The sequence below is a fragment of the Tenebrio molitor genome, chromosome 1, assembly GCF_963966145.1.
Source record: "Tenebrio molitor chromosome 1, icTenMoli1.1, whole genome shotgun sequence".
NCBI lineage: Eukaryota > Metazoa > Arthropoda > Insecta > Coleoptera > Tenebrionidae > Tenebrio > Tenebrio molitor.
In genome coordinates this window covers 15,838,739-15,864,496 of record NC_091046.1, presented here as the reverse complement: position 1 = coordinate 15,864,496, position 25,758 = coordinate 15,838,739, and the positions used below count along the sequence as shown (strand labels likewise).

At 34.8% G+C, this 25,758-nt stretch overlaps 1 protein-coding gene and 2 long non-coding RNA genes across 4 annotated transcripts; 2 read left to right on the top strand and 1 right to left on the bottom strand.

Moving 5' to 3' along the window:
• Positions 1-2,461: 2,461 nt before the first annotated feature.
• Positions 2,462-19,794, bottom strand: Pxn (Peroxidasin). 2 transcript variants are annotated; one of them, XM_069061918.1, is made up of 7 exons: positions 19,538-19,794; positions 7,724-7,939; positions 6,626-6,697; positions 6,343-6,572; positions 5,981-6,286; positions 5,621-5,893; positions 2,462-5,559 (listed from the first exon to the last, which is right to left on the bottom strand). In XM_069061918.1, exons 1-7 carry the CDS (start codon positions 19,708-19,710, stop codon positions 2,663-2,665), a joined length of 4,167 nt encoding a protein of 1,388 aa, XP_068918019.1. In that variant the 5' UTR covers positions 19,711-19,794; the 3' UTR covers positions 2,462-2,662. The 2 variants fall into 2 exon arrangements, with proteins under 2 accessions (XP_068918019.1, XP_068918024.1); XM_069061923.1 differs by lacking the exons at positions 6,626-6,697; positions 7,724-7,939; positions 19,538-19,794 and having other exon boundaries at positions 5,981-6,297; positions 6,343-6,481.
• On the top strand, positions 6,566-9,949 carry LOC138141342 (uncharacterized). Its single transcript, XR_011163106.1, has 2 exons — positions 6,566-7,599; positions 7,679-9,949. It is a non-coding gene; the product is annotated as an uncharacterized lncRNA (long non-coding RNA).
• On the top strand, positions 11,666-23,433 carry LOC138141308 (uncharacterized). The gene is made up of 3 exons (XR_011163072.1): positions 11,666-11,783; positions 22,410-23,007; positions 23,059-23,433. It is a non-coding gene; the product is annotated as an uncharacterized lncRNA (long non-coding RNA).
• Positions 23,434-25,758: the final 2,325 nt, after the last annotated feature.

Sequence of the window (25,758 nt, the reverse complement as noted above, 5' to 3'; positions counted from 1 at the left end):
ATGTGACAGCGTCCTTATATCGAAAAGAACTATTATTTTGCACGTTTGAACCTGAACCTGATATCTGGGGCCGTCGCAATTTCTGATCACGCGCCGGCGCAGCTGTGCCAGTGCTTTGGCTATGTGTTAAATACATTCTCGCCGAAACGCGACAGGGCGGAGCTTAGGATGTGCGCTCTCCAATTTACTGCTGACAGGGGCGTATCATACAGTCGTCAGTTTAGGCGCAAAAAAACTCGATTTTCTTCATCTGGTGAAAGAAATTCTACACCGAGGTCATCTACTTTTGTTGTAGAACCTCTAATAGAATAATAAACAACTATCTTCATCTTCAGAACATTCCCCTAACGCCCTCTATAGCGTAAACAGAAAAAAAAAATTGACTCCGCCAGTGTCATATACGTAAGCTGGATTCAACTGATCACTGATCTACATTCGTCTTCTGCGCAAACCACGTGATGTCATGTTTCGTTTTGACTTTACCTCTAAAAATTACAAAAATCAAAAGTGAAGTAGTTGCACCTAAAGCCAGTTTTACATTTTTATGTCAATCGAATGACAAATCGTCCAAGATTCCGTGTACTTAACTGCCGTCGTTTTTGATCAGTGACGCTTTTTTTACCAGAATTTCGAATTGCAGGGGTCCCTTTGAAAATTCGTACCTTTCAAATCGTTGCACATAAATTAAAATGATTGACGCTGTTTGATTTCTGAATGTTTGCCGCATCTGCTGAGTGTTTACTCAATAACCTGCTTAGTCACATATGCTTACTGCGATTTTTTAAACATAACGAACTAAAAATGTCAAAAACTCATTTTTTTAAATGGCACCCCGTACCTACTTATTATTGCACTGGTAGAAAGCTTTTTTGACAAGCTTTTGAACAATATAAGGTTTGTATAGTCGAATCTGAAAATCTAGGGTGCTATCTTAAAATCACTAAAATATTTCCAATAACTTTTCACAAATTCACAAAACGATCACAAACAACTTCAGGTAAGTATTGAAATTTGGACAAGACAACGTCTGTCGGGTTAGCTAGTTATAATTAAAATTGTATTTTTTTGCCCCGATTTTAGAAAAAACACCCCTCTAAAAACCACCCCTATCGATTTTGAATTTTTTCATTATTTTTCCCGTGTTATTTACGGCTACTATAAGCCATTAAAATCATAATCATTATTTTGTCCACATTTTATAGTCGTTTGGCCCACTCTGAACTGCTAGAACGAGAGCCAAAGACGGACTAAACTTTGAAAACCGTAAAAACTAATGAATGAGAGAAGTGTACATATTCGGTGGAGGTTTTTGGAAAAGGAGTGTTCAAAGGTTTTTAGTTATGTACAGTCGATGGACAAATAAAACTAGGGCAAAAATGACAATCACGTAAGTCAAAATTTACAAATTTGCATCGTTTAATTACGGCTTTATCACAAATAGGTTAACTTTGGTATGACATATTATATAGACACTGACAAATATATTGACAATTCCACGACCTGCTGTATTATAATCGGCCCAAAAGTGTAATTTGAGTGATCCCCGCAGAGCGCTAGTGTACGGGCGCTTTTTGGGGATATCATTCATCTTAAGTTTTTGTCACCGAGAGTTTTTCTCGTTGAAATGACATTCGAATTTAAAATCAAAAATACAAAAATACATTTGTATTCAGTATTGTTTTAGAAAGAAAATATGAACTTACTGTACTCAGTCTTAATTCTAAAATCATGTCTAAACATATTTTTCCGCATTTTTATTCTTTAGAAGCGTCCTCATCGGCGAAAATTGGCTCTTTCTCGGAAACATTTTCGCAATGCTTTTTTAATCAAATGAACAGGCCGGTTATTATACAGCAGGTCGTGGACAATTCAATGGTCTGATTTACATTGATTAAATTTTAAGTGTCCCAGTTTTATTTGTCCACTGACCGTACTTAGAGCTAAAGTCAAAACGAAGCATGACAGGGCGGAGCTTATGATGCGTGCTCTCCAATTTACCGCTGACAGGGGCGTATCATACAGTCGTCAGTTTAGGGGTAAAAACTTAACCAAAACCCAATTTTCTTCATCTGATGAAAGAAACCCTAACACCCTCTATAGCGTAAACAAAAGAAAATTGTTGACTCCGCCACTGTCATATATACTCGTACGTAAGCTGGATTCAACTGATCTACATTCGTCTTCTGCGTTTTGACTTTACCTCTACTTACTTTACAGCGCTAAGCATGGCCTCAAACATTTTAAAACACAGGGATTGATAACAAAGTCTGATGACGTAAACATTAATGTTTCTTAGGACAATTCAATGTTAACTGTACATTTTCCACAACAAAATGGACAATAATGCTTATCTACAGTTACGCAATTTATTATATTGAGTGTTTTTAGTATTCGGAGTTAGTTTATAGGTATAGCACACAATAGACGTAGATGCCATGGCATCTGAAGTGATATAATCGAAGAGTGTAAATTTATTATTTATTTATGTACTTTTTACAACAATTCGATTAGGTACGCACTTGTTAGTTTATCACAAGAAAATAAATGCGTAAATAAGTGAAAATTAAGTAAATATTGGCAGTATAGTGCTAAGAAATAAAACTAGACTTATCATTAAATTGGCAGCAGTATCTACAATTATTATAATGATTTAGGTATGTGTTTAATTTTGTCGTTCGAGTTTCTTGATCACTCTTTCCAATTGTTGAACAGTTTCCTTCATACTATGTAAATCTTTTTCCATTTTCAACATTTTTCTTTTTAATTTTCGATTTTCTTCAATGTAATTTTCTGTTGCAGTCGAATTCTTGTACGTAAAATCGTCTAGATGGCGGCGGTTTCTTGCATTCAATCTACTTATGGTGTTAAGTTGTCCAGAATAACGGCAGTCACTACAACATTCAGACCACAGACTTAAATCAACCTCTGGAATATTTTCACACTGAATGTAGCCTCCTTGCAGTTCAGGCAAGATGAAAGAATTTTTGGTAGTTCTTGTAATGTTATCCCCATTGTCGCAAATTACTCGACTCAGCGAGTACTGCTTGATTTGTACAAGCTGTTCCGGTTTAAAAACTGACGGATTTTCATAATAAAAGCGATCGCCGTCTCTGAGCCGTCTAAACTGCTCAATCAATAAGCAACGAAATAGTGGACCAATTCGACCCCCTTCAACTTGGTCTTCTAACACGCCGCCTACCCATACGTCTATATTTCCCGGATGTCCGTATAACTCTTGGAGTTTTCGAAGTACGGAACGATCCGTGATCTCGTTCTTGAGGTCGTCAAAACTATCGACTTGGGTCATGTTGCAATATTTGCGAAATTCAATATAACCGGGTATAGCGTGATCTCTCGAGCGATGAATATTCATTGCGGCCAGATCTAATGCAACGGCGTGGGCACTTTTAAATAATTGCTCTGTCAGTTCAGTATTCAAATTCTCATCGGGTTTCTTTAGTTTAGCGGGAACTGCGAAGAGGCCACGAAGTAATGGGTCTATGCCCCCCTCGTCAACTACTCGCCAAGGTGAGAAAAACGCTTTATGGAGAGGCAAATGACCTTCTCTAATAGGCTTAAAGTCCCAGTCGAATCGATGGAGAACTGGATTAATAAGAGTATGTCCGAATCTGAGAGCTGCTGTTGCGAATACGTTCGAAATACTCGGATTAATTGTAGGTTCGTATCCTTTGTATTCGCCTAACAATTGCATTCCCTCTGGTCCGATAATGAAAGGCAACCAGTGTTTGTAAGTTATGTGTTGCATTGAAGCACCTACTATTTTACGAGCCTCGTGGTACACCATATCTCCGTCCCAGTGAGGATTTAAAGATTTTAATTTTCTAGCTATTCTATTGTGTTCGCGCATCCACAGCGTGTGCATTGCTATGAGACCGGCTTGTTCGTTGGCCCGTATGTCTCCCGCTACAAAGCAGTTTATGGTACTCTCTGATAAATTCCGTCTGCAATCCACCCCTTGATTTCCGGCGTAGGGAAGAAGCGGCTTTCGTCCAGCAAAGACGGCGCCTTCACGCAATCGACCTCCTTCGCCGTTCAGATCGCGCAGATCTCTGGAGAGTTCTTCAGAGTAACCGTAAACTTGAGAAGCGTCGATGTAGGAAGTAAGCTGGTTTATTTGTTCACGTGGCTGAATATTATCGAAGAAGACCGACGTCATGCCGGAGCCACAGATGGCTGAAGATCTTACAAAGTCGATGCAGCGTCTGTTTGTAATGCGCGGGTCGTTGGGAGGAACGTCCATAGGGTAGCAAGGTGCTGCATACTCGCATGATTTTTTACAGTCTATACCGTCCCAGCTTTCGGAACTTACTGAAGGTATGGCGTGGTCGAGGTCGTGATCGAGGAACTGGCCCCATTGCATGACCATGTGAGTTATTTCTTTGTCTGAGGTTATCTTGCTAGTTGCAATAAGTGTTGTTGATACTAGTCTGGAACTCGGCTTCGAGTAACCGTAGTACTTTATCTCTTTATTCCAACCAACAGGCGTGCTAAAACCGTTTTCATAGATCGGTTTGAGGATTCGACGAAAGCCTGTCAAGGAAGCTCCCCACATTGGGTGTTGCAGATTATTGCAAGTACCGTCTATTGTACGATATTTAGAGTGGAAGCACATGTCTGTACAATTCTTTGAAAATCTGTGAGTCATACATCCAGATAATTCGGCGACCAAGTTCAAATGATCAGGGGAGAGAATCTCTCTGTAATTAAAATCTGTGGTTGAATTCGTCCTCATTCCTTCTCTCACATGTTTCCTGATATTCACCAAAGTCCTTTCGTACACTTCAGCAGCTCTCGCCAGTTCTCGAGCTGGTGCGTCGGGAAAACGTATCAGCCTAAACAATTCCGCAGAACTGTGAGGGCCTCTGTTGTTGACTAGATTGTCGATAGTTTTGTTTATTGCTTTATCTACTTCCTGAGATGCTTCAACAAAGGCAATTTTCACAAATTTATCTCCAATTCCGAAATTGGTTGGATTTTGGTTCTCTTTTACAGTAACGTAACAAGAGGCAGTGTTTCGTCCGAAATCATTAATAGCAGTACATTCGTAGCGACCTTGGTCTTCTGGAACAACGCTATATATGTACAAATTACCAGTGAGGGACACTTTCGTTCTGCCAGTTCTTTGTAAACTTGCACCGTCTTTTTGCCACTGTATGCCGGGTGTCGGATCACCTTGAGCTTTGCAGGGCAATTCAATTGTACTACCAACTAATGTTTCTATGTTATACGGTTTGTACACAAATGTGGGAGGTTTTCGAGAAAGTGAAGTGACTTTAACTTTCGCACTGACTTCTCTGAAACCAATGTGATTACGAGCTTCACATATGTACAAAGCTGAATCCGATTCTTTGGCATTGCGAATTTCTAAATAGCTTCCATCTTCTGAAATAAATACTCTTCCGTCCGACCTCACTTCTAAATCGTCTTTGAACCAAGTAATTTCCGGAGGAGGAGATCCTACAGCTACACATTCTAATTTCACAGTACTTCCAATATCAGTATCTATATTTTGGGGATGTGCAGTAAAAACCGGAGCGACTGAAATTAATTCATTTTGGAAATGTTTTCTTTCAGAAAACTTAATAATTGAGGAAGTTACCATTGATTATCACATCAGCTATTGCACTAATTCTTCCATTGTCGTTTGTGGCGTCACATCGATATGTACCATGATCACTTGCTTTTACAGGGCGTATAATAAGTGTACCATCTCTGTCTATAAAATGTCTTTCGGATGATGTCAACTGAACTCCATTAAGAGACCAAGTAATTGTTGGATGAGGGTTTCCGACTGCTTTGCAGTGCAGATTAATTTCGGAAGCAGCTTCACTTGTTGTTACACCAACGGGCATAACAAGAAACACTGGACTACCTGAAAAATAATATGAAAATAATAGTTTTCTCAAATAAAGAATCATTGCAGCATAAACGTTATTTGTATTTAATGAGTGGTATTTACCATACGCATTTCTAGAATGCTGCTCCGGACGTACAAGGATCATACGTGCTGCTCTAGACTTCACTTCACCGTCTGAATTTTTAGCCATACATTCATAATGACCGCTGTCGCTATCTTCTGTATTTCTAATTAAAAGTGATCCATTTTCCATTAAAGTATATTTGGTACTATCTAGCGCAATTTCTTCGTCGTTGCGCATCCAGAAGATAGATGGTTTTGGATCACCACTAACCTTACATGTAAATATTGCTGTGCTACCCCACGATACTTCTATGTCTTGTGGACCCTCCATTATTTCCGGGGCTTCTAAAATTTTACTAATTTTAACATTTTTTATTACATTTGGCGTGAGCGTCACTCACTACAGTGGAAATCAGTGGACGACATTCCTTTCAGTGGTTTTCCATACATTTCGTCTGGGTATCGACAATTAGCGGCGACGTGGAGGGTATTATCATTTAGCATTTTTGCAAACCAAGCAATTCGACAGTCACATACTAATGCGTTTTGATCAAGTCGTAGTCGTGTCAGTTTCGGTAAATTTTGAAATGCTCCTGCAGGAATATGGCTTATGTGATTATTATAAAGAAATCTAAAAATAACGTATTTATTTGAGGTGGCTATTGTGTGTCGATTGTGATTTACAGTCTGTCCAGATGGGGGATGTTTGAGAATGTTCCATACTTAAATTCTTTCAGTTCATTGTTATGTAAGTACCTAAAACGTAATAATGTATCAGAAGTTCTAGTCATTAATACAGGTGTTTCAAATATGATTTTAAAATTGTGCATATAAATCAATTACAATAGCTATTTGTGCAATAAGTTAGGAAATTCAATTTTTTTCCGTATTAGGCATGGGATTTTTGATCGAGACGATAGTCGAGATCAAAAACATGCCGTGTACGGAAAAAAATAGATTTCCTACGTATTGCACACATGATTTTTTCTACTGGAGTTTGGAAAATACATAAAATTTGGATATTTTTAATATACTTACTATTAATTATTTCTAAATTAAAAAGCGAAATCAAAATTGTTCTACTTTCGTTACCATAGAGAAACAATTTATTAATGAAAAATTGTGAAGGCGTTTAAGCTTTTGTCTCAATTAAATACCAGTTTTTACGTTACGTATCCCAGGAAACGACTAAAATTGAACTTTTAGTGTTGAAATATTATTTCCGCCCTTAGTAGGAAATTTTTCACTTTTCCTAACTCAAATTAGTATTACAATGTTAAAGTTTTCCAAACTCCAGTAGAAAAAATTGGTTATTTGAATTAAGCAAATATAGTTGTCTAAAAACTGTAACGTTATATTGCAGGTCTTTAAGGGTCGGTCTTTGGCCTGAGGTGTTTAACAGGGCAGGAGTTAAAATATTTTATTATTTTCCGTAACTATGTATGTATTAGTTTTCTTAAGTCTGTAATTAATAATTAGGTTTATAAAATTTTTATAAACCGGTTCTGTAGACGGAGGGTATCAGGTAGTCTGTGTCAGGCTAAGCGGTTGTTTTCTCAGTAGGAGGTGTCAAATAATAATCTTTTCATTGTTGAAGTAAAGTGCAATATAACGGTAGAGTTCTTGGACAGCTATGTATATTTTCAAATTATCGTTAGGTAATATTTCTTATTGCTTACGATAATGCGTAGGTACGTGATAGGGATTATGCTTGTGTTAAACGTATGTAATTTTCAGTTATAATATGGAATGGATCTTTATTGTATTATTAATAATACTTACAGATGTTCTAATTTTGGTAATCCTTGGAAAACCTCCGACTCGATGTACTTTATTCTATTTTTGTAAAGATAAAGATGTCTTAATTGAACTAGACCAGTAAAAATTCCATTTTTCAGGCTTGTTAATAAATTATTGTTAAGTAAAAGAGATCGTAAAACTTTATGACCTTTAAAGGATCCAGGAGTGATGTCTTTAATCTTGTTAAATCGTAGATCCCTGAAAAACAAAATTTCTTGTTAAGACGGATATTACGGTAGAAGGGTTTTATATCCAATATTGTTTTTAATCATTAATTTAACACTCCTCCTTGGATGTGTCTAGAATGAGTATTCATGGATGTAGACAAGTACGTATATAAAAGTATCTAAGAATATTTAAAAGTAATTTGAACAAAATTTTAAATGTCATTATTGTATTTTATATGAAGGATATTGTATCGTAAACGATTTTATTTTTAACTCGTTGGCACGAGATCGAAATTTTTGCTTCAAATTAATTTTGATATTGATGGCCAATGAGCCTAATGTTTGTTTAGTTTCTGTATTTTGAGAACGTTGTTGATATGAAGTGTGAATATCCTGCTCTAAATATAATTTTTGAGGTGATGATAGGACTGCACTCCACTCAAGCTAGAAGATGTATTTTTCCAAACTCCTTCTATGTGCAAATATTTAGTTGGTGTTACTATTTTGAATACTCAAAAAATAATTCAAAATAATAAAGAATGATGTAATCAAGACAATTTGGAATTCCGTAATTATGTCGAGATTTTTGGTGAAAAATGAATGATTCACGACTTTTAGCAATTTTTGTTTGTTATTCTTAATTTTAGTTATAGTTTGGGCTTCTCTTTTAGGTAATTGTCGACTTATTAATAAAATCCGGACTTGCAAGGTATCCAACATCGTGACATTAATGCGACCTACTTTAGCATAAAGTCATGATAAATAATGAGAAGCATTATAAGTAAATCAATAAAACAATCAATGTCAAGTACATAATATGGATTTAATTAACATTGTAGTGAAGATCTGTTAGTATTATCCCGCCTCCTATAAAGAGTAGGTACTGTTACGATTTAAATCGCCGCGCGATTGTAAATCTTCGCGATTTTTCTAGAATGTTCTAGAATCCATCGCGACGGAAACGTACTCGGACTTCCGCCGAAAAATCTGCGCACAGAGGGGGTGGAAGCTATAAATCGGGGGAACCAGAGACAGAGCGGGGATTTTTCACGACCTTTTGCCGGTGGTGTTGTCAGTGTGCCTGGGGAGAGTCAAGGGGACAGTGATCGAGTGAATTTGCAGGGCCGACGAGACGACGTAGTGGAGTTCACGAGGGCCGTTGGAGACGATTCGTCTAAGTACCACCGCCCACATCGCCAAGCGGATCACGGACTTCACTACGGAAGGTTCCAGACCGAACGCTTTTGCGGATCAGGATCTCGTCGAGTTCTGTCAGTCCAGGTCGTCCCCGGACTCACCGGAAGGTGCCGGATCTACCCACCAGCAAGTCCGGAGCAGTGGTGACACCCCAATTTTTACAGGCCGCAGCTTCTCAAAATTTTCGGTTGTATTTTGTCACTCCGTCGAACTAATTGAGCGTTTGTATTTAACTATAGTCAAATTTCCATTGTCACTCATTATTTCGACGGGTGAAAAGTTCTCTCAAATTCCTTTAATTTGTATATCGCGTTTAGGATTATAATTTGTTCCACTGTTAAAGTAGCAGTTTTGTCATAAGGCGCGTCATTTCATTAATCGTATTAACTAAGAAAAAAATTCCTTATCAAGTCCGTCGGGTTTTTATATTCACGAACGATTATCAATCGGTGAGTGACCTCGCCAGGAATTGTGTATCGCGCTCACCGAACATTTTTTTGCGCGTGGTTCTTCACCGGTCCGTACCGGAGAAAAACATCTTAACTTCAATTTTTTTTTGGAGCGAAGGAAGACTTGGAGGACCTCCCCGCTTATGCGGGCGGCGTAGCCGAATAGCGACGTTACGTAGGACCAGTCGGCCTTCCTCCTTCGCTAAAGAAGGGAATTTTTTTTTACTGTTTCGCCGGTACTCGTTCGTTGAATATCTGGGACCCGGGGGACCCTCCGAGGAGTTAGGGTTATTCAATTTTGTACACGCCATAGGGCTAGTCAGGCTTCGTTGTTTCCTTTTTCATTTATATCATTATTTTCATTGTTTGACATCTGAATAAACGATTAGTTGGAAGATTGTGTATCATTTCCCGTACTCCGGGCTGTTCTCACCAATTTTTCAGCTTCAGTCGGCGTTTCTCGTGGTTCGCATTGTAAACCGAGTCGAAGCCACGACTTGTTCGTTATACCCCTGAACATTCCGGATTTGTAACCGGTAACAGGGTTGCCCAGTTTCTGGAGCGTAATTTATAACGTAACAGTACCTAAACTAAAAATATAAACCAGATACAGCATTCTACACAGTATACCTACTTTAAATAAGATTCACTTCCGGTGAAGTTGATCAACTTAACAATATTGACACACCTTGGTTAGACAGTCATTTGAATAAAATTGTGTTCTATGTTGGTCAAATTATCGATGTTTGGTGATTTGGATGCTTATCATTTCCGCTTCGATTTAGGATCGCCTGATGTTGTAATTAGATGTTTAGGTGGTTCATCGCTTTGATGATTTATTGCGTTTTTTATTCTCTACTGTGTTCTAAGAAAGAGGAGTTCAATAAATTTTTTAACTTAATAAGTGGAATTGATAAAGTACTAATTTTGTAACAAATAATTTATGTGCTCCGCTTGCCATTAATTTTTTTAAGTAGGTATATGGTTTTTCATGTTATCACACTCAGCTGTTAATTGTGTCTTCTAACTTCACAGATGTGTCTCAGCTGTTAATTAACACATTTAATCTAAGTAAGTTTTTAAATGCAACTGTGAAGCTGTTTAAATTTTTGATAAGAAAGATTATGAAATTTGTATAAATGTATCTATGTTTTTAATAATAATAACATTGATATTTCATGAACTCTTTTGATAATAAAAACACAAAATTAATCTAACTAAAAAGTAATCATGGAATTAAATTTGAAATAACATGTTTTTTGTTTTATTTAAGGTTGCCGATCAGAATTTCAAAACCCTCCCATAAAAAGTTTCACTTCAAAAACATTGTACCTAAATTCTTTTCTAATTATTTTCCAATACCTTCTGGTTCTGTTAGAGAAGAAAAATTAAATATTAAAAATCTATCGATAAAATAGTAATAGCCATGACTCCCGACAACAATAAAGTTCATTTTTTGACAAACGTAACGAGTTTACTAATTCCTCAAAGAATGTTAAAACAAAGAAGACAAAGTTAACTTCGTAAAATGGTATTACTCCGGATTGTCTTTTAGATACATGCAGGCAACATTTCCTGCATTCTATCCTGAGCGACCAATTCCAAGTTTGACATGTCAGATATCATACATTGTCATATTTGGTTGTCAGTGTTGTCACCTTGGTTACACTTCACAGATATTGCTATTTTGACAAATTCCTCAATTCTTTTTTCCATTATTGTGTATTCCCGGAAGATGTTAAAAAACAAACGAAAACACAATTGGGAACCATTTTTAAAACTCTACAATTTTTGTATTTAAGGTTTTGTTCTAAAATAATTAGGGGAGCCAATATCCCAGGATTTTTATTTTTACACGTAAAGTGCCTATGTACCAAAATCCATTCTACACCCGGTATGTATTCTAGTTACTATTCGGTCATTGTTTTATTCCCTTAGCCTTAGTCGGAGAATTAATGATTGAGATTATTTATATTTTATTATTTACATATATCAACACAAGTTATCTGTTTACAATTCAAGATAGACAATAAATGTTATCATTTTGTGGCAAAAACACAGAGGAGATCTCCAGCACAGTATAAATAAAAGTAGAGATTTACGATACCAGTGTAAAAAGTGCATGTGTACGGTACGCTACACTCATTCTGTAATTGCAAGTGAAAAAAAGCTACTATTTTTTTCTCCAATCAAGTAAAGGGCTCATATCATGAAAAGCACGAAACTCAGGTACATTTAAAGTTTTAAACCGAAATTTTATAGAAATATTCGTGTAACTAAAGAGACAGAAAACTGTCTTATTTTGTTTTATTTACATATTTAGTTGTTCTCTTCAAATCAACGAAGTGTCAAACTATTAGTTGCAGTACAAAATTTTAAGTCTAGAATTAAAAGGCATACTTTTAATCCTAGGAGGTACAAGTGTTGCCTTAGTAACACGTAACTTTTTAATACAGTTACAAAAACATCAACTTTGGTGGCAGAAAATTAAAAGAGTAACCTCTTTTAAGATGGTTTGAGAAAAAATACTTTCTACATATAATTGTAATTGGTAAACTAAAGTATTTAAATGTGAATTAACAAACATTATATTAAAATTTGATATTATGAAAATAAACAATTAAATTATTGAGGGTTCAAATCGGAATTTTGATTGCGTGTGTCAAGTCTGAAAGTTAAAATAGAACATACAAATGATGATTTTTTTCCTGTTAAAATAAACTACCAACAGTGTACAAATATTTTGACATTTAGCTGTCGGTAAGTTTTCATCAACACTGACTTGATGTGTTAGATCAAGAGTGTTTGAGTTTTCTATTAAAGTGAAATTTTCTTCTCTCTACATATAAATAATGTTCAAATCAATATTTTTTTTAGAAATTTCCATTAAGTATTTTAAAATAAATTTAGATTTCTATAGAACATTCTAGTTTAAAGTTTTTAAATAGTATTGTAAAAATCGTAAAAAGTCACTTTCGTAATTATTTTATAAAATTAAAAAACCGTAATTTGCTTTACAATTCAACAGACCTACACATTTCCATGTATGCTAACGTATTACGTCACGCAAAATTAAGTCACATGTGTTAATCCGACTGCCACGGTAATACCGCAAATAAACTTCAATGTAATATATTTGATACTATAAAGAAATGTGGTAAGAGTTCTATATTTACTAATGATAATCTAAAGACCGCAATAATTCTTGGTAGCATGGATCATAAGTAAATATTATAACCACAAATTAACGTTCGACACGTTTTATAAAAATGACGTAAAAATGTTGAAGATAAAAAATGGTGTATTATAATATAAGTAGTAAAATGAATGTGCTTTTTTCAGTTGACGTTAAGTTTGTCCAACGAGGCTTAGGAGTTGGACAATACTACGTACCGAGCGATCAATTAAAAAATAAATCGAGTTTGCTTTGGAGCCTATGCTATGGCATGGGTTGCCATAGGTAACACGTCGACTCGATTTATTTTTTAATTGATCGCACCGTATATTATACTCTATTTTTTGCAATTTTGAATTAATTTAAAATAGCACAAATCGAACCCACAATAATTTGAAATACATTTCTTGACAAATTAAATTATATGCTGTCATGTTTTTTGGCATCTATAGTAACCAACATTTCGACATCGTATGTCGAAAAGACTTAACTTTTCGACATACTTTTCGATACTGTTTTTTTGTGTAAGGTGAAAAAAAGAAGGCTGTTTCGAAATTCAAAATGAAAACTAGGTATAATGACACTATTTTAATTCAAGATTGCAAAAATAGATATTTTTGTATTAAGGGCGTGAAGGAGGCGATTTTGGCCCGCGGCGGAATTATAAGCACGAGGCCCGAAGGCCCGAGGGATTATAAGACGCCAAAGGGCCAAAATCGCTGTTCACGCCCGAAATGCAAACATTATTTTTTGTAAAATCATTTAAATCCACCTTAAAGCTTTGAAAAAATAAATGAAATGATTCGTTCTCAAAAATCAAGAGTTATGTTGTTGGTTGTCAATGTGATGCAACAAATAAAATAGCTATTAAAATTAATTTTTGTTCTTTTAGGCTTTAGGGCGCAAAAGGCATTATTTATGCCCGCAAATTACTGTATAAATGACTTCATTTTGATACGATTTTATAAAAAAGATTTATTTTCAAGCGGTCGAAAACCGCGCCTTTGTGTGTCTCTATAGAAACGGTTGAAGTGAGGTTTTTTTTTTTTGTAACCGGACTTGAAACACTTCTAATCCTAATCAAATCGAAGGTTTATTTTAATAGACCAAACAATTTAGACGATTTGCGGCAGAGAATTCGCGCTGAAACGGAACAAATAAGCCCTGACATTATTGAGCGCAGTGTACAAAGTGTCGGTGAGTGCTAAATGGTCGGCGAGAGGCAATTTCAACATTTGCGTTAAATTTTATTGTTAACCTTAGATGTTTGTTTGTTTTTGTTTGACGTCAATTTAAATTTTTACATTAAAAATTAGGTATCAAATTTTTGACATCAAATTTGTTATTTTCTCAAAAAATTATTATGTAAGGTATCAATTTTTTTCATTCATCGTTTAGCTAGTACGAAAGGCTATCAGAAAAAGAAGAAAAAAGTGGGGGTTGTCATTTAAAAAAAATATTGATGACGTCATAATTAGGAGATGAAAAGCTGTCAACATAAGTAAAGTACTGAAGAATATGCACTTTTTGAAAACAAAGTCGACCTCTTCGAGGATTTTTCTCAGAAATTAATACTTACAGTATTCAGAACTTTACGAACGCGCTGTATATCATTCAGAGTAGAAGCTCTTTTTGTGCTTCACCCAGTTGCCGACCTCGACTTCGTCTCGGTGTTCAATCTCTGGGCACAAAAGAATCACTTCTACTCTTAATGAGATAATCTACAGTTACTTTATGGTTTTTATAAAAATAGTCCCTTTGAGGGCCGGTTTCACCAACGCCAGTTAAAGTTAACTGTATGTTACTTTAGTTACCTATTGTTATAACAATGTTTTCGTATATTTTAATCTGTAGTTAAATAACTCACGTTGGTGAAACCGGCCCTAAGGTAGGTAAGTAAGTATGTATATCTACAGAATATGTAGTACAATGTACAAAAATTATTTGTTTTGTCTATGACTAATAGTTTGGCTGAAAGATTTAACTTTAAAATGTGTTTAGTCTCAATAAAAATTTGTAAAACTTCTCTTCCAACTTGTAATAAACCAATAAAATACTCTTATTTTAATAGAAGATATTAATTTTATACAAAGTGAATAATTTTTGTTCAATTCTTATGAAACGTTATCGCGCTATACCTTTTTAAAAACAATAATTAGAAAATGAAGATGGTATAATTCGACTAACTTAATAATTACATAGTTATGTTGCAGCAACATATAACATGATGATTAACTGTTACTGATCTGCTACCATTATGAAGATTTATATGAAGTCATATACAAATGTTCGATAACAAAAATGACCTATTCAAAATTGATAATTTTTATCTAGTATTTCAATATTTAAAAACTTAATTGACTGCATCAACCACTCTAAATTAATTTGATGAAGTGTAGATAAATGAATGGTCAATTTTATAGACGGAGTCAATTGTGGAAATTATTAAAAAATAAACAAATAATTGTTTAATGAATGAATCATCATGTTGCCAACATTTACTTGTCCATTATGCGTTCAGTGCCTTATTTGGGTTCGTTTAAGATTACTAAATTAAACATGAATTACAATTATTATTCAGTTTAAAATCATGACGAGATCATTCTTCAGCAAAACGTAAACCTTCAAATAAAACATGTTTTCATTTTACCTAGTATTTCATTATATTTAAGGTAAATATGGGCTAGCTAGAAGATAATCATTAAGCAATTTGTAAATAAGAAAGTAGCACCTGCTCGGTTACAAATTTACATCTGTTTCTAATAAATTTACATTTTCAATAATTAACATAAGCTATAAAAAGAAGCATAATTGTTTACATTTTGAGAACTTTAAAAATGGATTATAAGGAATAATTAAGAGATACATATGTATATGAAACGTCTGTTTTGTGATAATGCAAGCACAAATAAAAAGAAAAAGAAATAGCGTTAATAATAATAGATGTTAAAATTCTATTTAAAAATATAAATAAAAATAACACACATTGCTTGGCAAATCTAATTATCTATTGAGTATTGTGTGCCTTAAATCCACACCCCACAGCTTATATATTTACGACAATATATCAAAGTTTACGCTCCATGAATTCGTAAAGGTTATCTGGAATTCATAGGTCGTGATATTATAACTCTCGACACATATTTGACAGATCTCCCGGGAATTAACTACCAGCATTAAAATACCTTTGTGACATTTTTTAGTTACCTATTACAGACTTGGTAGATCTTCAACGATATAGCCAGATTATTTTAAATCACCATATCTATGAATTTTTAATGTGTAATCGTAACATAATCTACGATAAATTACAATTTGAATGGACACACAATTATAGTGTATTTGGTAAGCAGAGGTTGATGTTTAGGTATTTACCACCGGCAGCACCGTGATTAAATGTACTACATATCTTTAAAATCTCCTTTTTAACATTTAAAATGTGGACGATGTTTCAATGAACCTTTTAATGATAATAGTTTCCTGTATTTTATTAGTTTTTTATATGTGATTGGGCAACGACGTAACAACGGCTTTTCAGTATATTCTACACTTAAAAATTACTCAACTGTAAATAAAATTACAACCATCCTTAGAACACATCATTTAAAGTAATCCATTTTCATCAAAACTGAATCACAATTTTTCAATTTATCTGAATAATTTAACTTAGTATTCAGAGCAGTAAGTTGACAACTTCTTTCAAATATTTTAAAGTAATTGTTAATGTTTAAAGGTTGTCAATATAATTTTTTACATACTTATCCAATACCACTAAAAGGCATGTTAAACGAATACTAAATTATTGTCTATGCGATTCTACATACTATTGTCTGAGTCATATTTATTTTAATCCTATTTCTGAAACTGTGATTCTGACTGGACCCAACCATTTTCGCGTTGAATGCCTTTTAACAGCCTTGTTTGAATGTATAATATCAAACATTATATAACTGATTTGGAAGTGTTGAGTCTGGTTACATTATATTTTTTCTTATGTGTTGTACACAGGAATCCAAATTTTCAGATTCAAATTGACTGCAATTTTTACATGGTTGCCAAATGTGCCAACAACTTTTCAGATTGTCTATTTGCGAGTTAAATTAAGACAGTCAATGCGTCACAACGCAATGCATCAGAGGATATGTACGTATAAATGCATGATCAACACCAGTCTTTTTTGAAAATAAAGCGATATGTTAAACATGTGTTTATGCTATTATTTTATTTATAACTTAATGAGCAAAGTTCGGGATGTTTAAAAAACGATTATTAGCAACAGACTTATGCTTCCAAATTTATTAACGGCGACGTCTACCCAGTGAATGCTATTAATACAACTATTTCATAAAAATGCATTTATCGAAGAACGTTGAACGGTTGCGAATGTACGCAAATTGTTTTCAATATAATATTAGACACACCTATAGTTAGAAAAGCTTATAGTTTTTCTTACGGTCACTCACTGTATTTACGATGCTTCAAAGAGTGCACACAGCGTGGTGCTAGAATTTTTTTGTAAGACGAAAACTGTAAAATAATATTTACATTAATACTTTACTGAATAAAGAAAAGAAAAGAAATATCTGTCAGTTCTCGATGTTCTAAAATTTAAAAAGCTTTAATAGACTGTTTATTACTTGGTAACCAGAAGTACGAATCTTAATTAATCTAATAGTATAACATTGTACTATTTAATAGCTATAATATCAGTAATTAGTCTGTCAAGCAGACTGACAGCATCTCGGTCGATTTAGTGAAATGTAAGTTAATATTTCGTAGGATGAAATGTTTGATACTCAACATGAAGAGTGCGATTTGTTCGGAATACCGAGCGTAGGTTATCAAAATGCATATTAAACAAATCAATTGCTAGACATGGGCTAATTTATATAATTGTAGAAATAAATCGTTTAATGAAACACATGTAGGAAGAAATACGTAATAAAAATTTTGCACTTATAAATCAAAATTAAAACAGTCATCATTCATCACTATCATTCAGTTAACGATTAAATGTATATATCCGAAAAAATTAATTTGCTCAAGAAAGTTGTCCTTCAGAGAACGTCTGCATTCAAATTTTAATTTATATTCTGATTACATATTTTCATTAATAATTTGTTATCAATTTGTAATCATTATCTGTGGTACAATAAAAACAAGTCAAATTTAGGAATTTAATAAATTTGATAAAATTTTTATAAACATATAAATGCCTGTAAATTATTTAGAATTAAAAGTGATTGAAATCGAAATTTTCCATCAGAACAAATACCTATTTATTTTTTTTTAACATTTAAGTAAAATATACATATACTTACATGTTTTCTTCAGTTAATTATCTACTAGTAGGTACGTGAGACAACAACCATTTTTCTTTGAAAGATGAGCAATGACCATATTTGAAAAGAGTTCATTAAGCAAGGATATTAAAATTGTTACAATTTTTAGAATTGAAATATGTATGTTCTAAATCCACTATCTGGAGACCGTCTATTAAATGAGGAGTCACGCTTGTGTCCCCAAATATTTGCGCTTTTAATGAATGGTTATGCTCACGTGCAAACATCCTAAATATGTTTGTATTTTATTAATTTCGTTCCTTTCAAAACTGATATCAATACCCTTTAAAATCTTTAGAAATTTCAGGTCTTTGGCCGTAACTTGAAGATTCTCGTAAACCCATACTAAAGTTTTTCACACACAATAACCTTACCTTCAGCTTGCGGCAAAGCTGAAATTTTAATTAGGGGTATTTTTGTTGGTAAGTAGTGTTTTACGATGGGGAAAGAGACTTTATCTGCAGTTGTTGCTGAACACGGTAGCAAGAATTTTTTATATCCCGCTTTGCGTTTCGTGTGTATCACCACAAACAAGAAGACAACATTTGATATAGTTTGTCCAGCGAGAGATTGGTTGACATAAAAATCACTAAATTCTACGCAGAGAAAATACTACCTAGCGTAAATTATTTATTTATTTACCTTCAAGCAGTAACATTTTTTGCCCTGAAATTATGCTCTAATTAATGTATTCTAGTGCATTTTGTAGTGTTGGGTTACAAGTCTACAATTTAAAATCTTCCAATTTCTCGCTGGACGGAGTTTATCTATTAACAATTGTTTTATAGTTCACAACACACAAACAATTCAACTTCAAACGATATATTATAAAATGCTAAGATGGCCTATATAACATAAAATTGATATAAACTCTTCAATCGTGCTTTTGTAGGATATCACATATTACAATTTTTTAGTTTTACATTCGAACCCGAGTCTACTCATACGTTTGAGAAACGTGAATTTGTAACATACTGTTTCAATATACCTGTAACAAAGATATAATAAAAAATGGAAAATTTCGATTTTAGATAATATTCAATTAGTTCAAGGTTGAAATTTTAATCTACATTATTTTTAATTTTCATTTCCATTGCATGTAGAATATGCGTTAAGTAAATTTTCATAAAATAAGTTTTACAAAGTTAAGAATTGGCCGATATTTCAAACGATTCTGAGTTTGATCCACAATAAAGTCAAAAATGAAATTCAAAACTATAAGTAGTTATTTAAATTTATATTGCGATTTTTCTATAACTTACAAATGCCTAATGGAGTAAATACTACCACTGTAGAAGATCTACCTTGAATGATTTTTTTAAATTGTTAAATTGTTCATAGGTGTGTAACTATAAAGTTAGATTATTTGATGTAGGTGTATTTTTTAAGTTGTGGCTTAGTAGTGAACTTTCTCACTGAGTACAAAACATAAACAATTAAGTTACAAACATTTATTTTAAACTTACAACATCACTGTAGGAAGGGGTACCTTCGGGATATCAGTCAGCTCTAGTTGCATGCATCTCACTGTTCTTCGGAAGCACACACATTTCGAAGGACATGGGTAGGTTGAATAGTTTCTTCTTTGTGCTTCGATAATGATTCCTAATGTTATAAAAATCATACACAATCGCCACATTGTGAAGGATTCGATCGTCACTCAGCAGGCGTGCACATTTATAACGATTACACACAATGCTTTCTCTACGAAGTCTCAAGAGAGACTGGTTGTTGTGTTGTTGCTGGTCGGAGATACAGACTATAGACGACCAAACACCACAAACGCGTGAGCGTCCGGCGCGCTTTGAAACAGATTTACCACATTAATTCCTGCTGTACAGCTGCAAGCACAGGCCACCGAGGCCAGAAGGTAGCAGGAGTCAGGAGTGTGTGCAGACGTTTTGCATTTTCCGTTGGAGTTGGCAGCAATTTTCTGGTCACATCTTAATCGCGCTTGATATGCTGAAGGCAATGGTACTAAAAATAAAACGCATGTTATAGTCTTTTGAAATGAATTTGTTAATGAAATATAAAAATCACCTATGTAATTACGTGATACATGTTAAATAGTCGTAGGTTTGCAGAATATAAATAATATATCTGATATTCGGGCGTACTCTGTAACTGCTCCGCTAAATTTTAAAGGCACTTAAATTAAGTTGTCATAGCAATGACCAATCAGGGCTTGAAATTTTGAATTTTAAAAGACGCTAAAATTTTAACGCCCCTTTAAAAATTACAGAATACGCCCCATTATCATATATCAAATTATTACCATCGAGTCTTGATGGATTATTTGTTCTTGGTTAGTTTTCAAGATATGTACTAGAACTTACATTTTTACCGTTGTTATCGGTCATACTTAATTGTTTATGATTAGATAAACACGAGTATAGCCATATGATTTTTTTGCTCTTTAATTCAACATTTCTGTTGCATTGTTAGTATTTTACAGTATAATACCAACTATACAGTTGGACATTTTAACTGGAATACAACTCATAGCTTTGACATAGGCGACTTTTGTAAAAAATCCCGAAACAGGTCAATTTTTGTTTTTCCTTGCCCACATTTTGGCGCATATGGTTTTTGCATATCTGCTCCCGGAAGTGCGCAAACACCCCTATCTTTTGGTTTTCTTTTCTTTTCAAAAGTAAGGGTATGCCAAGATTGCCAAGTGACACCTCGATTGAAAGGCCACTTCCCAAGAAATACAACGCACTATTTGTTTCCTCAATATTTTCAAAGTCTACGTGCTAAAAAAATAAAAACCAATTTTATAAGTTGAACACGTTGGAGGTGTACTATTGCGAGCAAAAAAGTGGGACATCAAACTTCTGTCAGTTTTGAAAAATTCGATGTACCTAGTCCAAGCTTTATTGTCACTTTGCCTTTGATTATTGTCATAGAAATTTGATACTATTCTAGCTGACAGTTTAAAAAATTTATTTTATACTCCTATTTTCCTTTTCCAAATGCCCTCTTATTTTGATAAAGGTAAATTTGAATTGAGACTGCATTAAATAAATATTCACTACGTGCTTACTTACACTCATTCCCTACAACCTACAATACTTAATGACAACGTCAATCAATTCAAAGTAGGGTTAGAAACAATAAGGGTCATTTCACAGTAAAAGTCAAGACAGTGATGTTGATGTCCCACTTTTTTTGCTCGCAATAGTACCTACATTTCGCATCTTTTAGTAACTTTTTTCAAAAGCCTTGATTGCTTTTTGCCTAAGCAAGATTGAAGCACAACCAATGTTATAAGTTGAATATTATTTTACGCAACAAATGTTTAAAATGGACACCATTTGTTTATTGGCAAATTACAAATCGATAGTAACATGCACCCCTTACGTTTTATAACATTTCCGCTGTGATTGGCCTAATTTCATGCCTAAACGTATTAAGGTCCTTAATATTGTTCGGTTTTGTTACATAGACCTTACTCTTGAATATCCCCGTAAAAAAAAGTCGAGGGCAGTAAGATCCGGAGATCTTGCCGGTCATTTAATTTGACCCCTTCTTCCAATCCATCGATTGGCAAAAACTTCGTCTAAATATCTACTAACGATCACAGCATAATGGGGTGGAGCTCTATCCTGTTGATACCATATTCTTTTATCGGGTAAATCTGGATCTAACGGATCTGGAAATGAGGCGGCTAACGGTGGCCTGAGATCTTGAAGCAACGTAAGATATGTTGCTCCATCAAGATTACCATCCAAGAATACTGGCTTCAAGATTGGATTACCTATTATCCCAGCCCATACATTGAGTTTTTGTGGGAACTATGTATGAGTTTCTGGTATCCAGTGAGAGTTATAGTCAGCCCAATAACAATAACGGCCCAATTCATCAGGTTCATCATTTGCTCGCAAAATGGATTTGGCGGTCTGGGTCATCCTCAGCTAATTCTTGGACCATCTGCATCTTGTAAGAATGCAGTTTTGCAGATCTAAGTATTTTCAGGACAGTAGTTGATATCGTAGACTGATATCCTTGTCACGGGACAGTTGTCGGGTCGGTCACTGCATTTTCTTGAACAGTTAATAAAACGTTTAACCTAGAATCGTCTCCAATAGTGGGTTCTCGCTGTCTGGACACATGACCCAAGTTCCGGTATTGTGCCTCAATCTTGCTTAGACAAAAGGCAATCAAGGCTTTTGAAAAAAGTTACTAAAAGATACGAAATGTACTTACACCTCCAACGTGTTCAACTTATAAAATTGGTTTTTATTTTTGTAGCACATAGGCTTTGAAAATATTCAGGAAACAAATAGTCAAAATTTACAAATCTGCATCGTTTGATTACGGCTTTATCACAAATAGGTTAACTGCATACAAAAAGCGAGAAGGTATCGAGAAATCTTTCCGAATAGATGCATTCCACACAGAAGCGTGTTTGCGAGGATCGACCGGCAATTGACAGAATTTGGCCATTTTAATGTTAATAACATTGATACGGTAAGACCTAGATTTGACAATGGTGAGCTTGATGAATAAGTTTTAGATCTGGTGCATGAAGATCCAAATGTAAGTGTTAGAAAGATCGCTCGACAAGTTGGGGCTTCAAAAAGCACAGTTTGGAGAATTTTGCATCGAGAACAAATGCATCCATATCATTATGTGCGAATCCAGGCCTTACTCCCGGAAGATTACCCGCGACGATATAATTTTTGCGAGTGGTTAGTAACTTATTACAAATTATTGCACGAGATCCTGCATTTATTGAAAATGCTTTTCACGGACGAGGCTAATTTTTCACGCAACGAAGTATTAAATTTGCGAAATATGCACTCTTGGGCGTACATCAACCTTCACGTGGTTAGAGAAGTTCATCATCATCATTTGTTTTCCATTAATGTATGAAGTGGCATCTTCGGTAATGAACTTCCCGAACCATTCATTTTACCAAACAGACTAAACGGTAATGCCTATCTTAACTTCTTGCAAAATAACCTTATCAATAATTGCATAGACGATTTACCATTACGAAGGTCCACCACGAACCACGACGTTGTCAATTACTTAAATGTCAAATTTCAAAACCAGTGGATAGGTAGGTAGAAATGGTCTCATAGCTGCCCACCACGGTCTCCGAACCACAACCCTCAACTTGATTTCTACTTTTGGGGCCATGTAAAATCATTGGTTTATGAAGCCCCAGTCAATAATGAAGAAGATTTGTGGCATAGAATTCAAATAGCTTCTAACCAAATTAGAAATAATCAAGAGATATTCCATTCAGTAAGGACATCTTTAATACGTCGTGCTCAAGCCTGTTTACAATAAAATGGCGGGTGCTTTGAGTATTTGCTTTAGACTAAGTTTGTTGTTTACTAGTAATTTTCATTTTAAATAAATAATTTCGTTTTTCAATAGTTTTCCTTCTTGCAACGCCACTGAATTAGAATGTCACATTTGTCAACATTATGATATAGGTACCGAGTAGGTATGTAACCCGATTAAAACAGTAGTTTATTTGACGAGTTTGTGTGTTTGTGTTTCACTCGCGTTTTAAAATGGCCCACGCGTGCCAAAAAGGCCCAATTTACACACGAACGAGTTGAATACAACGTTTTTTTGTTCGACGAGCCCCTTAAAGGCTCCAAATCGCTTAAAACCTTTAAAATTAGCTTGACGTTTCGTTTTGATAAGTTGTGACATTTATCAAAATCCGTTCACATAGGAGAAAATTCTCAAATTCTGACAGTGTCAAACAAAAAAAATAGGTGTTACTTGCAAAAAATCTTTGAAGTTCCCTCATCCTGAAACAATGCATCGAAAGTAATCACTTGCATCTTCTCAAAGCATTTTTAAAACTGCCAGAATTACGGCCGGTTTCATAATGTATTTTTTTGTTCGACACTGTCAGAATTTGAGAATTTTTTCCTATGTGAACGGATTTTGATAAATGTCACAACTTGTCAAAACGAAACGTCAAGCTAATTTTAAAGATTTTAAGCGATTTGGAGCCTTTAAAGGCCTCGTCGAACAAAAAAACCTATTCAACTCGTGGGTCTTTAAAACGCTCGTTTCACTCGCACTTTAAACGGGCCCACTCATGCCACAAAAGGCCCAATTTACACACAAACTCGTTAAATAAACTAATTATTAATTTGCAATGCGCCCCTCATTGGGTGATTTTAAAGATTTTTACCTCTTAAAAGAAGAACTCGAAAAAGAAAAAAACAACAGGATATTGTTTACTGAGGTCGTTTCTATCATTTCTCAAGACTTCAAGAGATTGCCGTTTACTTACGGGACACCTCTACAATAAAGGTTACAGCAAGTACAGTAGGGTTTGGATAGGATTTGCATCCATGAGTTTGAGTATCGATCTTGCAACATCGCCTAGTTGAGGCCACACCATCGATTTCTTGGCGTCCATTGCGATGGAGGTTTTTCAAACGAACGTACTTGTAGGAACAAAAGAGTGTTTCAATAACGTCCATTGTGTTGTGATGGACATTTCGAATTGATACCACATGAATGTCGATTCCTATCCGTTAGTTACCAAAAGGATTTGGAGAAGTATAGATATGAATGCCATCGTAACTGACTACCGACTACTTGACTTATACTCTTATGATTATTGATTACCCACCCTAATCGAATACAATACGTGCGTCAACATTTTTTGACGTCCGTTCTAGCACAGAAACAGCGACATGAAATCAACATCCGTTCAAATCTGTGTTTTCAGCGACGTAATACACATACACATCAACGAATTTCTACAACGGATTAGTGTGGCTCCAGCCTTCACGTCCTGAAGAGGTTGCTGGAAGGATATACACCATGTCCCAGAACTGCTTCCCCCTAGAAAACAGGCTTGTGCCGACAGCAAAAGAGTCCAAAACGACTAAAATAAAATTTCCTGGTGCTTACATAACCGAGTCATAAAGTTTTCAGTTTCACCAATCCCAGAAGCACGTTCTCAGGTATTAATAAAAAATCGGACAGGTTGCTAGACAGCAAAATAATTATTGATATCGCAACCAAATTCGAAATCCCGGTAAGGCAAAATTGTGGTCATCCTACCTTGGTGGTGATCAAGTTTAAGATTATCTTTTGAGATAGGACTTTTTTTTTTTAAATTCAGATTATCACATTTACCCAATTAAAGGCAATTCTGGGACATTCGTATATGCGGACATTCCTGAAAATTTTCCACTAATGCATGATTCCACACTTGACCGGCATTCAAGCTTACAGCTTACAGGCATTGCTTCTAAGTCATGATGAATGAATAGCTAATTAGGTGAAGCAGTGACAATCCCTTAATTCAAGTACAGCTGGACTATTAGTCATCCACAATTCTTTTGTTAAAATTTCAATGTAAATAGTGTATCTAGCAGGAAGCGAAAACCGGTGTAAGAGCTACAAAAATTTTGTTTACATACATAGATGATGATGTAACGAGGAAGGAAGGACCGTGAAATACAAAAAGAAATTATTATTATTATTGGTGACGGCTAACAAGGCAATCATAACATTCACAACACAACAACCATTACACACAGAGCATCCCAACACTCAAGCTGCAACTACCGAGCACTCGTCTGAGTAGGATCGCCCTGGTTCACGAGGAGATGGAGAATTTTTTGATTTGCGATATGGTGCAACAAAAAATATCGATGTGGGCCTCGACACTCTGGTAATTGCGCAGCATTCG